General features: G+C 39.9%; 1 protein-coding gene across 1 annotated transcript in view; it reads right to left on the bottom strand.

The window, feature by feature from the left end:
• ITIH5 (inter-alpha-trypsin inhibitor heavy chain 5) overlaps positions 1 to 15,121 on the bottom strand; it is a 76,878-nt gene that overhangs the window by 20,523 nt on the left and 41,234 nt on the right. Inside the window, exons 6-7 of the mRNA XM_041766269.1 lie at positions 14,359 to 14,528; positions 13,559 to 13,675 (exon numbers count right to left, since the gene is read on the bottom strand). Coding sequence (XP_041622203.1) covers positions 13,559 to 13,675; positions 14,359 to 14,528 — 287 coding nt within the window. The remainder of the gene's footprint in view (positions 1 to 13,558; positions 13,676 to 14,358; positions 14,529 to 15,121) is intronic.

Here is a 15,121-nt window from a genome sequence, read left to right as displayed (position 1 = left end):
GGGATTTACCCCAAAGATGCAAATGCAGTGAAATGCTGGGAAACCTGCACCCCGATGTTTATAGCAGCAATGTCCACAATAGCCAAACTGTGGAAGGAGCCTCGGTGTCCATTGAAAGATGAATGGATAAAGAAGATGTGGTTTATGTATACAATGGAATATTCCTCAGCCATTAGAAACGACAAATACCCACCATTTGCTTCAACGTGGATGGAACTGGAGGGTATTATGCTGAGTGAAGTAAGTCAATCGGAGAAGGACAAGCAGTGTATGTTCTCATTCATTGGGGAATATAAATAATAGTGAAAGGGAATATAGGGAAGGGAGAAGAAATGTGGGAAGTATCAGAAAGGGAGACAGAACATAAAGACTCCTAACTCTGGGAAATGAACTAGGGGTGGTGGAAGGGGAGGAGGGCAGGGGGTGGGGGTGAATGGGTGACGGGCACTGGGGGGGACACTTGATGGGATGAGCACTGGGTGTTATTCTGTATGTTGGTAAATTGAACACCAATAAAAATAAATTTATTAAAAAAAAAAAGACCCCAGTAACCACAATGTGCCAGGAGATGTTGCAGCCCATGGGTATCAGTTATACTTCAGGGAGAGTATTTCAAGACCATGGTATCTCAAGATCACAAAAAGTCCATAAAAAGCAACAAAACCTTATATTTACACAAGACAAGTCTTTCAGTGATTCGAAGGAAAGTTTTCTGAAATCTTACTGTGATTGACCCACCAAATTATCAATTTTTTTAATCCCAACTTTAGAAGCAAGGTAATAAATTGAGTGATAAAGACTGGTTCTCCATAACATATTCATCTCTATATCATTTACACTTAAAAAAAAAAAAAACTAGCCACAGATTGGTTTCAGAGAAGAAACTAAAATGTTAAAAAATACTGTTACTCCACTAGTTGCAGAACTCAGGAGGTTCTGTAAACTCACAAAGGAAACCAGTGATCACACGATGCCTCTTGTCACCTCTCTGTCACAAGTACTCCCTAAGACCAACCTCATTATATAATTTACATGAAAAATAAAAATTCTCAACTATAAGACACAAAGAATTAGAAAAAAAAAAAGTGTCTCTGTCAGAGTTGAGGGATCTTGTTGAAAGAAACTAAAACTTTTTTTTCTATTGGCCAATATGTTCTTTACAGAAAAAGCGAAAACTAGGAAGTTTGCTTTATGTAAATGGAAAATTTGGAATAGAAGTCATCCATCTAATACTTTCAAAGTTTAGTAGATGCTAAATAGTAACTTAAAATTTCACCCAGAAGCAAATGTAAAAAACACTATTTCTTTGGTCTCCACATTTTAATGCTCACACTATTATGAAGGGAATATTTAAATTAAGCAAAATCCTAAGACTCCTGTATTTAAAAATGTGTAATTTTATGTTTTAATTTCCTTTGTGTTTAAATTCTAATTTCAAATGCTCTTTCAGGGCAGTACTGTGCTAGGCTATGTTGCAGCTCTGTTCCGATTACCTAATTACTTATGTGCTTACCCAATCTGTGTAAAAATATAAAGCGGTGGTTATTTCATAGAGAAAAGCACCTTTTTAGCCTAAATATAGATATTACTTCAGGACTGAATCTAAAAGAAAATGATCGTTATATATTCTGGCTAAACCAAAAAAAAAAAAAAAAAAAAAAAAGGCCTGAATTGGTTTAGATATTAGAACATCCTTTGCAATATAAACATAATCACATTTCATAAGTCTTTGTGTTGGAGTAACATTGATTTAACTTGAGAAGCAAAGGATCTCTCATGTTAATACACTCTGGCTAACGTTAAGATCCATGACCTAATGTTTTGACTTTTTTTTTGACAAATGTATGAAACATTTGCCTAATAATGTCCTTGTACATTTTTCTAAAAGACTCTCTGCCAATAACACTAACCTCTTTGATTCTTTAGGGATTAAGCACATCCATTGTTCAGCTTTGTGTATAAATAACTCAAGACTCAATTCGCTTCTCCTCGTAGGGAAGGTTGATACTCCTCAGGGTTTGCTCTCATGGTCCATCCCCTACTTCCCACTCTGGCCAAGGAGGCAACCGTACCACTTCTACCTGTAGGGTCCAGGTGTTCATCTGCAGGATGTAAATCTAACAGGAAGTAAATAAGAGCATGCTGACCATGAGATTTTCACCTACGTTTACACATCTCCTTTGTAAACCTGTGTCCTTCACCCATGTTCTGACACACCTCCTGACCATCTTGACGGAATCCTCAGTCCCCCGTGCTTGGTCTAAATTCCTAAGTTTATATTGCCCAACTGCATGTTTGGATTCTGGAGCCCTGCCTGTTTCATTTTACAGACTTCTTCTGGTGTCTGACTGACTCTTTGACTGCCCTTTGACTCATGCAACTTTCTACTACGTGTGAGTTTGCATGATTCCCTTTTCCCTAGCATGGATCCACCCTGTGTCACTTGCTATAAATCTCCAGGGATGGGCCTTGACATATATTAAGACCATAACAAAAAGATTGGAGAGGCTGAGAAAAAGCCATGCTAAATGTGAAACAGTGGAACAATGAGCGAGTAAACACAGCATACCAGCACATGTAGATGGTGTGCACAAGAACATATTTAGAGGAAATGGAACCATCCCCCACCAGGCAGGGACAGTGAGGACATCCCTGTGTCCTTCATCTTCCCATACTCTTTTTTTTTTTTTTCATCTTCCCATACTCTTATAGACACTGTGAGCCTGGAAAGTGAGATTCTGGTTGCAGGAGGGAAGAGATTCTAAAACCAGATGAACTTTGTTCTTGGGGGTTGGGGAGGATCTTGGTTACTTTTTCTTCTGAGTTTTGGTAACACTGACCCTTATCTGCAGAAGGGGATTGATTCCGGAGAGCCTGAGGGTCTGGAGTAAAGAAGGCAAGAGTCTTCCTCTGCCCACTGTTCCACTGGCTATGCTGTCCTTCAAAGGAACCAGGTTTACTGAAGGGTCTCAGGCTCAAATCCCCACTTCCTGGCAATGGCATATGCACTCTTGTTTCATGGCTTTCTTCATGTTTTTCCTCAATCAAAAATTCACTCCCTCCTTTCAAGAAAACTGTCCCATCTTCAAGGACTAGTTCCTATGTCACCTCTGGCATCAATCTTTCATTGACTACCCCAAGCTCTTTCTTTTCCCTAAAATTCTTTCCACTATCTACGTGACATGTTAGTTTGATGAACATAGGGTTGTTTCATATTTCTTCTCCCCAGCAAAATTCTAAGGTCCTTTTTTTAAAAAAACTATTTTAATGTAAATTCAATATAATTAGTGTAGAGTGTACTGTTAGTTTCAGAGGTAGAATTTAGTGATTCATCAGTTGCATAGAACACTCAGTGCTCATTACATCACATGCCCTCCTTAATGCCTATCCCCCGGTTACCCTACCCCCTCACCTCCACCCCTCCAACAACTGTCTGTTTCTGAGAATTAAGAGTCTCTTATAGTTTGTCTCCCTCTCTGGTTTCATCTTATTTTTTCTAAGGTCATTAATTAGGGTGACTTAAATAGACTTCTCTGGTGTGCACATGTTTTCTCTTGCTTCCATGCTTTGCACAAGCTATCTATCTCTCTCTGTTTGGCCCCTCTGTCCCTTCCCACCCTACAACATGACTAACTTCTAAAAGTTAGACCTTTAAGACTCAACTACCCCTGCTCTGATAAGTCCATGATCCCCTTCTCCACTCCTACAAAGAACTGATTGGCACCTGCTCTGTGCCATGACTGGACCATACAGGGAGTGTTCTGCATACAACAGTCACATGACTTTTCTTCTCTGAACCCCTCAAGAGAAAAATTCTGTCACATTTATTTTTTTTAGCCCCTATGCCTAGTGCCTCTCCCACAGCATATAATCCATATTTGTTTCATTCCTTGAGAATCTGGAGTCTGGAGCCAGAGCCAAGGAGGGATCGGAAGGCAGGATCGAGTGTCCTGAAGGAGGGAAAGGGGAGTCTGCACATTTAGACAGCACTGAGGAATTCCACCCATGTGCAGATTCCCCTGCCAGCCGGGGGTGGGGGGGCAGTCCCTGATAAGCACTTCCACATTTGTTATCTCTTTCAATCCACTTGCTTGCATTTGTAGAATTTATCTCGTTGTTACTTGTAGCCAGTTTCCTTTGGGGCTCTCCCCAGCCCTTTACAGAGAAAATATGCAGATCTGACTGGAGGGACTTGACCACAAAATTAGGATGCCAGAAAGGAGAAGCTGGGCTTTCTGGTCGCACCAGGACCATGCCTTTGGATGCTGGTGACTAAGAGCCTACAACCTGGACAGATTGTGCGGGAGAACTCAGAGCTCTACGTTGTTCATTTTCTCTTTGTATGACAGCCACATGGTGCCTTCAACTCAGAGAGCCTCAAAACTTTTTAAATGTCATCTCATTTGAGTAAATTTTAACTGCCCCAACAAAAAAGTGTTCTAAATAACTCGGATGTTTCTGACTTACTTAAAATGATATATATCATCATTGTGGAGGAGCAAAGTTTTTTGAAACAAAAAACCCAAGTTTTCAGTGGTCACCTCAGGCAAGAACTACTGTGCCCTCTGTCCATCATTTATTTCCTCATATTCTGAATCAGAGTCAAAAACACATTTTCCCCACTGCCTTCTGTCCCCTGCCCGAAGTCCCAGATCTCTGTTTTGCAATGCATTTCTGACACATGCATCTACTGCTGGCCATGTTTGGACATGAGCAGCTCAGTAGATGTGAATAAATACTACCAACTAAATGATCTCTAGCCATGCCAGTCATCCCTGTGGACTAGGGGTCAGCAAACTATGGCCTGGGGGCCAAATCCAGACCACTGCCTGTTTTTTGACAAACACAGTTTCTTTGCAGATTGCCTATGGCTGCCTCTGTGCTACAGCAGCATGGCTACGCAGTGAGACAGGGACCAGCTAACCTGCAATGCTTAAGATATGTATGATCTGTGGTCATTGAAAAAGTCTATTGACCCCTGTTCTAGAAAACCAGAAAGGGGGAAGCTAGACATTTTTATTATTACCTGGAGCTATGCTTTTAGATATTTACAATAAGGCCTGTAGCCTGAAAAGGTAACACAGGAGTACCCAAGCCTTCCATCATCCACGCTTATTTGCTTGATAGCCGTATATTGCCTATCTGCAAGACCCTCCAAATTTTCGAGACGTGATCTCATTTGGTCTTCCTGCATCTTCCTTTCCTGAGATCCTTTATTTGCTCTTTCCTCCAACCAGCTCGCTGCTCCCATTCTGGGTTCTGCTGGCCTTGTCTGGCATTCTTCCTGGCTGCTCAGTGACCCTCAGCCTGCCCTTCCTTTGACCCCCATCACATACAAGCTACTTTCTCGACATCCTAATATTTTTACAGCATCTCCCCTCTCAAACTGCGGCAGAGCCATATGTTCTTGAAGAACATGGCTGAAATAAAGGTCATGACATCACTGGACCTCACAGTCACCAACTTTCTCCTGCTCTCCTTACCACCACTGTCTCCATGCTGGCCCTTGGTCTGTCCCAACCAAATCGTGAAAGGAAAGAAGTCTACATCCCCCTCCATGCCCACGGTGTGCGTAAGTTAAATAATAAATCATGAATAGTTAATTCTATGCATCAGAGCAGAACAGCTCCATTAGTTCTTCATGACACCAGCTGCTGGCTGGAGCCTCTCAGCCTTAGGGCAGCTGACATCCGCGTGCACTCACTCACATCACGTCATTGGGCCATGAGGACAAGTAGAGTCTGGAAACTTAAGAGGTGGTCTAATGTTAAGGTCTATGTCTAATGGTACAGTGAAGAATGGTATGGGGAAGAGCTAGCGGAAACTGGGCTTGAGGCTGAACTTTTCTTCTTACTGTGTTCTGCATTTTAGTATAGTGATGTCACCTCCCTGCCCGTCACCTTTTGATTTATAAGAAGTGGGTAACAATGTCCATTTCACTGGATTGCTCAAAGATTCAATGAAAAAAATGTACATAAAATGCTTCGAGTGCTTGGTATGTACTAGCCACTCCATGGTACGTACTGTGACTCAAAAGCACACACCACATTTAATGTTTACGTGTTGGTATGTATTTCAGCAAAAATATTTACCTACTAGGTGTGAGAGACAGTGCTGAGAGCTGGGACTATGTACTCTAATGATCAAAAACAAGATGCTTCCCAAATTCATAGAGCTTACAGACAGGCTATTTGCCTACAGGGCTGCACATAAAATGCCCAGGTGGCTCTTAGACACTGAATTTTGGATGTGAAGACAAAACTGATGTCCTGGAGCAGGAAGTAAGCCAATGAATGAAGTGCAAGCAATGTTCACCTTTCCCCTCATTTTAATTTGGCATTTACAGATAAGAAACATTATGCTTGTTGTGCTCGCTTCGGCAGCACATATACTAAAATTGGAACGATAAAGAAACATTATGCTTGTTCTCTACCCTCCAAAATTGACAACTAACTTCAATGGAGAAAGGAAGACACATTTCCAAAAGCTACATGGGAATCTATGATTGGCACGGAAGAGCCCAGATTATGGGAACAAGTCTAAAGAAAGTTCTAGCATGAAAGGCATCTGGTAAATGATACACTAGCCAATGCCTGGTTCTCAGAGAGAGGCCCTTAGCCAAGTTCCTCAATATGAAGGTGAAAGTAGATCTAGTTACATAGACTAGGGAAAGGGAAGAGAAGACATGTAAATCTTGGTCAAGGACAGATGTATTTCACATATATTCTCCTTAATCCTCCCAAGGACATGGATGTTAGCTAGTTTGAGCACTTAAAAGCATGAAACTAATAAGGAAAAAAAAAGGTCTAGGTTGCTCACATTTTCTGTGGCTCTTCTCAGCTCTTCCTCCCACTTAAAGGTTTTATAGGCTGAAATCAAAAGGCAGAAATCTTGCCCAACCCAGCACCAGGCCTCTCTCTCAACAGATTCTCTAGCAAACATAGATGGGGTAGAAAATAGAGCCCAGTCAGGTGCCAGCAACATGCAGGAGGCTCTATAGCTGTTCCCAGGCCAGCAAAGTCCAGCTCCCATTCCCACTGGGACCAGGACCAGAACCAGAAAGTGCCCAGGTCCTGGCATACCCTTTAGTGAGTGTACATTTTAAGGTTAAAGGATCTTATAATTATTTATAAATCAGTTGTTGAAATTATAGTTATTAAATACCAACTGTGTGCCCTTCACTGTGATGAGCAATGTGAAGAACTTCGGGCCCATCAACAACAAGGGGAGCCAAGAACCCCCAGTGTTACAGCAAATGATTTTTCAGAGGATCTGAGAGGACCTATGACTAATGTCTGATGTTACCGAAGCCTGCTGACACATCGCGAAAGCGCTGTGTTTGGGGTAATCATCCTCTTCACCAGTGGCCATGATACTGTGTACAAGGCTCTAGAGTCCACTAAGCTTTTCAGTGAGTGCTGTGGTCTCCGAGGAGCTGAGAGCTGCTAAAATCATCAGCAGTTTTTAAAACACTCCAAGGCAGCAACAGGCTTTAGAAATTGCCTAGAGGCTTCTGACATGTGTTTGGCTGGTCTAGGGTGGTTCTCCTGGAAAGAGGCCATGCTGTAGCTTAGAAGCCAGCAGAGTGCATGCCAGACTTCCATCAGTGCCCAGCAAATAATGGAATTTTAATATCCAGGAATGAGGGAGGAGGGGAGAAAAACAACGGGAATGACGTGTATCATTACACTGCTCTTGCACAGTGCATGGAAATCCCTCCTGACACGCAGCCTTCTTCACTGGGTCTTAAAATGTCAAACTGCACTCCCTTTGGATCCTCATGCAACTCTACTAGTGTACATGAGAGCATTGTGTCATCACACCATTAACTTGCACCAAGAGGCCACACCATCATGGTCTGATTTATGGGCCTCACACTCAGACCTGGCTTTGAAGCCTGGACCCTGCCATTTACTAGCTGAGTTATTCACCACTATAAAGCCTCAGTTTCTCCATCATCACAATGGGGATGACAGCCAAATTATTACAAAGATTAACTATCCTTTTATCCAATAACTCATTTAATACCTTTAGCATGATGCCTCCCATGTTGCAAATGTTCTATGTTGTATTTTTAAGAAGTGCCCAATTAACAGTGAGTCTAGGAGATTCTGATTTAGTTCACTGGTTTTCTCTGAACAGTTTGGGGCAGGATTTATCTTTCCGGGGGTCTAGTAAGAAGATTCTTGACTGTTCTCCCACTGGAAGTGGAAGACCCTATGGCCTGGAATGAATTGGGTTTGAGGTTTAAGCCTGACATGACTCAGACAGCTGAAGATGTGAGCCACTCAAGCTGCTATAGCCTTCGGGTGGTTTCATGTCCTTTGTGTGAAGATGCAGAACGGACCGTGCATTTTTATAATTTTGGCATTTCTTAATATTTATTGGGAATTATTATAATTTTGTTGGATTCTACAAATGTATACTATGGAAGATGTCATTGTAAGTAATTTACATTATTTAAAGTTGAACAATATGAACACAAAAATAGTATTTTTTAATTTGCATTTTTTAGTCATTAGTCCAGTTGACTCTTTCATAATCTTACTGAATTTTATTTCTCTTTTGTAAATTGTTTCATTTTCTTTGCCGATTTCTTAAATAGGATTAATATTAATTGACCTGGAATTGCTCTTTATATACTAAAGATAAGTTTCTCTTTGCTGCATACACTTTTCCAGCCTTCTGTTTACTTTTATTCTGTTTTTGCTTGAAACAAAAGTCAAACATTTTTTATATAGCTAACATTACTGATTTTTTTCCCTTTATAATTACTTTTCATTGCTGTTAGGTTTTAAAAATCTTTCCCTATTTTAAAACTAATTAAATATACCTATTTTCTTACTTACTTTTGGGTGTGGTTCATTGATTACCTTTTGCTGCTTAATCCATTTGGAATTCTTACTCTGGTAACAGTTTTACATGTTAATGAGTTGGTATGGCTTTTCTAGAAAACATGGTTTTAATATCTGTAAAAACCACAAATTAGTTGGTTTTCCTTGCCCCAGTAATTCCACTTCTAAGAATCTAACTTAAGAAATGATTGACATGTGGTCAAAGATTTCTACATGAAGACAGTCATTCCAATGCTGTTTATAATTAGCAAAAGAAGGAAATAGCTTGAAGTCTCTCACGGGTGGTAGAGTGAGTCAATGTTTTTCAGCAGCACTCTCCAATACAGAACCACTAGTCACACGTAGCTACTTAAATTTAAATGTATTAAAATGAAATAAGATTAAAACATTTCAGTTCTGGGCAGCCCTGGTGGCTCAGCGGTTTAGCGCCGTCCTCAGCCCGGGCATGATCCTGGAGACCTGGGATCGAGTCCCACTTCAGGCTCCCTGCATGGCGCCTGCTTCTCCCTCCGCCTGTGTCTCTGCCTCTCTCTCTCTGTCTCTCATGAATAAATAAATAAAATCTTAAAAAAAAAAAAAACATTTCAGTTCCTCAGTTGCATTAGTCACATTTTAAGTGCTAACATGTGACTAGTGACATGTGACTAGTGGCTACCACACTGGATGCTATAGGTATAGAACATTCCCATTCTCATAGGAGTTTCCACTGTACAGTGTTGCCTTATGGCCATTAAAACCAGCTTTTTAAAAACAAGAATATTTAATAATATCCCATATATTCATAATACAAGGGTAAGTAAAAATATAAAAATACAAGATATTTGGTAATAACACAAATTCATAGTGGCTGCAATAATTTTAATTATCAATATCTTCATCAAGTGATGTTTTTTTTTTTCCCCAGAGGAAACCCAAACCCTGGCCTCATGAAGGTCATTGTCTTAAAGAAAAAGAAAAAAGAAAGAAAATATGAAGATTTATAGGTACTTAGAAATTTAATGACACACACAGAGAAACCTAGTACATGGCACCTACTCAGTAACTGCTAATTAATTCAAAATCCAAATGGGAATTACCACACTGAGTGATATGCAAGACCTAATTAACACTACATTCAATGACCAAGTGGTCTCCAAGAAGCCACGACTCTGCTTTTGTCAGCATCTGTTATCCACCCAACAAAGTCACAAAAACGATAATGGCACTTAAGAACTTGGAGTGCATAAAGCAAAGAATTTACAGAATATTCAGTAAATATGAAAAGGCTATGAGGCCTCTCAAACATCAGTAGAAAATTAACCACTACAAAAGAATATTTCATGTACATGTGATTAATCACTTTGGGAAACGTTGCCCATAAAGAAAACCTGCAGGTAATTTCATACCCAACCTTCCCACTGTGAACTAAAAAAGCAATATACAAAATATATTTTTTTAAAAATCTTGAGAGTATCAAAATAGTGAGAAAAAATATCTGGGAAAAGATGAAAATTTAAAGCAGCAGCCTCAGCCTTTGGCAACACTTTTTTTTGGGGGGTGGTATTTGACAACACTTTTATCTAAAGGATGTATGTCAAGGACACAGAAGTATCTGAGAGGCTGAGCATCACTTCAGTAGCTTAGAGGGTCAAAAGTTGAAGTCTAGAGCCTACCAGGGATAGGTGCTCTGGTAAATCTCTACATTTTGTGCTATATAAAAATAAACCAATCTTTAAAGGACTGAAATCCAGCTTTGAGCCCTCTGAGCTTCCCAGAAAAATCTCAAGCCCTGAAAATGTACTAAAATGATCCCACATTGGGGCACCTGGGTGGCTCAGTTGGTTGAGTGGCTGACTCTTGATTTCAGTTCAGGTCATAATTGCAGGGTCGTTGGACAGAGCCCTGCATCAGGCTCTGCACTCAGTGGGGCATCTGCTTCAGGATTCTCTTTCTCCCACAATTTGCATGCTCACTCTCTCTCTTTCATATAAGTAAATAAATCTTCGGGAAAAAAAAATGATCCTGGTTATAATCCCCCATGTACCTGACAGAAACACCCCAAACTTCCTATAGCAGAAAAGCTCATCATCCTAAGCTTTCAACTATTTCTACAAACAAATGTTTGAATATGGAGATCCCTGGGTGGCTCAGCGGTTTGGTGCCTGCCTTTGGCCCAGGGCGTGATCCTGGAGTCCCAGGATCGAGTCCCGCGTCAGGCTCCCGGCATGCAGCTTGCTTCTCCCTCCTCCTGTGTTTCTGCCTCTCTCTCTCTCTCTCTCTCTCTCTCATAAATAAATAAATAAATAAATAAATAAATAAATAAATAAATCTTTAAAAAATGTTTGAATATGTTCATAATACAATCAAAAATGACCAGTCACACAAGGACAGAAGGAAAACAATAAAAACAGCTCATAAAGGGGCTCAAGTTCGGAATGATCAGATATGGGCTTTAAGATAACTATGTCTATGGTACTGGAGAAAAAGAAGTGTTATTTAAAACTTTGTGAAATAACTGAACATTCTAAAAAGTGACAGAGCAGATTTGAAGAGAACCAAATGGAAATTCTAGAACTAAAAAACACAATACCTGAAGTAACTCAATGGATGCATCTGAGACCACACTGGACATACCTGAAAAGAGAATCTGTGGCTTGTAGCAAAGGTTTGGAAGGAAGTATGAAAAGGCAAAAGCTGGAATAAATAGAAGAAAGCACAGGAAACAGGATACAGAGAGATTTTCTAATGCTGGAATCCTTTAGGATTAGGATTAGGAAAAGTGAGCCAACGTGATGTCAGAAATAATGACTGAGGATTTTCCCATGAATCCACAAATTCATGAAGTCCTAGGAACCTCAGGCAAAAATTTTTAAAAAAGAAAGAAATCCACATCTGAAATCATCATATTAAAGCTACAGAAAACTTAAGATTAAGAGGAATATTTTAAAAGCAGTCAACAATAAAAGATGACCTTTAAAGGAACAACAGTTAAAATGATTACCAACTTATCAACAGTAACAACAGAATCCAGCAGACAATGGGATCTATCTTCAATGGAAAGAAAAATCATTGTCAATGCAGAATTCCATTCCCAATAAAAATATCCTTCAAGAATGAGAATGAAATAAGTCATCTTCAAACAAGCAAAAACTAAGAGAATTCTTTACTAGCAGACCCACATTTGAGAAGATACCAATGAGTGTTCTTTAGGGGAAAGAAAAGTAATCCCAGATGGAAAGTCAGAGATGCAAAATGAAGGAAAAGCAGGCAAAGTGGAGAAGTCAGCAGCAGCTTGAATTCTGCGCAAGGATGTGGTGCTAAAGAATTACACAGACTGACTCGCAGGGAGAAGTTACCTTGCCCCTATACAAGTTAGAAATCATATCTAGCAAACTTCTGGGAAAAAAAAAAGCTAAACCCTATTTTTGCATGGAATATATTTTTTACTCTTTTGGAGTGGAGAAACATAAGATGACATGAAGAAAAAAATCAACAAGTTCTACATGATTTGTTAAATTCAAATGGCCAAAGAAAGAACTGACAAAGTAGTAACTGAGAGAAAATATTTACAATAGTTTATCAGCTAAGATCAGGTTCGACTGCATATTGAAGGGGATCTAGGGGTGGAAAGAGATAACGTTGAGGGTTCCTTTGAGGTTTCAGGTACTATTAACCCACATATGTATTATTAATTAATAAAAATAGATAATGAATTAAGACAACTAAGTGTTTGGAGAAGGTAGCTATTATTTGCTCTGGCAGCCAGTAGTTTTTTCTGTTTTCTGTTATGTGAGTTGAAACTATATTATAAAAACACATTTGTGGGGCCCTTAGGTGGCTCAGTGGTTGAGCATCTGCTTTTGGCTCAGGTTGTGATGTCAGGGTCCTGGAATTGAGTCCTGCATCAGGCGCCTTGCAAGCAGTCTGTTTCTCTCTCTGCCTGTGTCTCTGCCTCTTTCTGTGTATCTCTCATGAATAAATACATAAAATCTTAAAAACACACTTGTGATATTTATGATACCAGATAAGGAATAGTTCTTTCCAGTGGTTTGTTAAAATAATTTTTAATATCTGTATTTTCAGTATAGTTTAATATTTCAGCATAGACTACATGTCCCTTAATGGCCCCCTATCCTTAGAATTTTAACTATTTATCCTAAATGCCATAAGAATATCACTCCATTGCTTTGAAAGGACGTCATTACCAAACAGAATTATTCCATCAACAATAGTGCTGTTGAGTGTCCCTCTCAGCATATCCCTGTCTCACATTTTCTACTCTGACAGTCCCCTTTATTTCAAAGTGTTTCTATAGTATGTCCCTCTGTTCTCTTAAAACCACCATCCTGGGGACACCTGGGTGGCTCAGTGGTTGAGCATCTGCCTTCAGCTCAGGTCCTGATCCCGGGGTCTTGGGACCGAGTCCCGCATCAGGCTCCCTGTATGGAGCCTGCTTCTTCCTCTGCCTGTGTCTCTGCTTCTCTCTGTGTTCTCTCATGAATGAATAAATAGAATCCTTAAAAAAAAAAAAAAAAGACTACCATCCTAAAATGACAGTTTATGTCAGTGACTGAACCGGATCAGTTCAGGAAGGTTCTGCTGTAGGCAGGAATAGCTGGATGGTAAAGTGGACATTTGGCATCAACTGAATTTTATTCACAGAGCACATCATGGTTCCAGGCAAAAGCGAGAGAGAACTAAATTGTCAGTTGACCTTCACTCACCTGCCGGAGCTTGGTTCCTACCATGGAGGCACTGCTGTCAAGCACAAATACCACGTTCTTGGGTAAAGGAGGTAGGTCTCTGGGGGCAAAGTAGTGCACAAAATAGCCATTTAGAACCTGGTGGAGGGAAGAGAAAGTAAAAATGGTAGTGTCCAGGAAACTACTTAAAATGGACAGTCTATATAACTTCCACAAGTCAGAGCATGAAACAGAGTCTGGGCAGATTCCACACTCAGAGCAAAAGTACCTACTGTTCTGATCCCTCCAAGAGAACTAACTGCTAGTTTAATCTGTATAAAGATAAAATCCTCCTTTTGTGACTTAATCACTATGTTGACTAACTCAATTTTAATTATCCCTTTATGGCCCTTGAAACTTGGAATTCCTGCTTCCGTCAATACGTGGTTTTTGCAAGTTGAGATGTCAAAGTTGTCTACATTCTGGATGCATGCTAACGCATTTTAATATTCCCACCCTGTCTCTGGAGCATTAAAACCTAAAGGGAAATGAGCCATGGACCAGGCTCTCTTAATTAAAACTGAAGATGAGCTAAAATTCTAACCTCATCTAAAACACCACAGGGGAAAATTACATTACAGATTTCATTTGCTCTCCAGATTACTGAAGCAGGAAATAGGAAGGGAACACCCCTAGTCCCCTTGGAGACATATTTTAGGTTCAAACCAATTTCCAGGAACCAGAAAGTTTCCCTCCCTTAGGTAAGAACTGGAATCCTTCATTCTGAATCTAACTAAAAGTATCAAGCAACTAACAAGAAATGGCAACCACGAGCCCATTACCTCTATGTCCCCAATGCTCTGTTCCCTGTTGACATCATATCTAATGATGAAATCTCCTAGAATGCCATTCTGGGCAATCTTGGCCTGTTGTACCACACTGGGCTTAAAGGTGACTTTGGCGAAAGTGTCGTTTTGGTTGATAACAGTCGAAGGAGGTGGCCCAGAATCATCTGCAAGCAAAATGTAAACATAATTCACAATGGAACACATTAACACTTTTCAGAAAAGAAGCAGGGCTGTTCTGCATGGGCTCAGAGGGCTCGATTTTATTAGTTTCAGGTTTATATTCCATATGAACTTCACAGACTTCATACTGATAATATGTCACAGTACAAGAGATGTTAGAGATTTCACCTTGATGTCTTCTTTTTCATCTTTTACGTGAATTTTTTAAACACACAAAAGTAGAGAGAATAGTGAGATGAACCCCCGTATCCCTTCACCCAACTTTAACAATTATCAACCTCTTACCAGTCTTTTGTCTCTGTTTCTTTGAATCCCCTCACCATCTCTTGCTATTGTTTTAAAACAAATCCTAGGCATCTTATTTCATCTGTAGATACTTTGGAATGTATCTCTAACTATAAGAACTTTTTTCCACATAACCACAAGTAATAGAACCAATGATCCATGCCATATTATCCCTGAATATACTCAATCTGTATTGGAATTCTTCTGATTCTTTAGAACAGGTCTTGATATGGCTGATTTGTTTGAATCTGGATCAAAAAAAGACCACATATCACATCGGGTTTATGTTTCA

This window comes from Vulpes lagopus, chromosome 8, assembly GCF_018345385.1.
Source record: "Vulpes lagopus strain Blue_001 chromosome 8, ASM1834538v1, whole genome shotgun sequence".
Lineage (NCBI taxonomy): Eukaryota > Metazoa > Chordata > Mammalia > Carnivora > Canidae > Vulpes > Vulpes lagopus.
The sequence above is the reverse complement of the archived record's forward strand: the minus strand, read 5'-3'. Positions and strand labels throughout refer to the sequence as shown.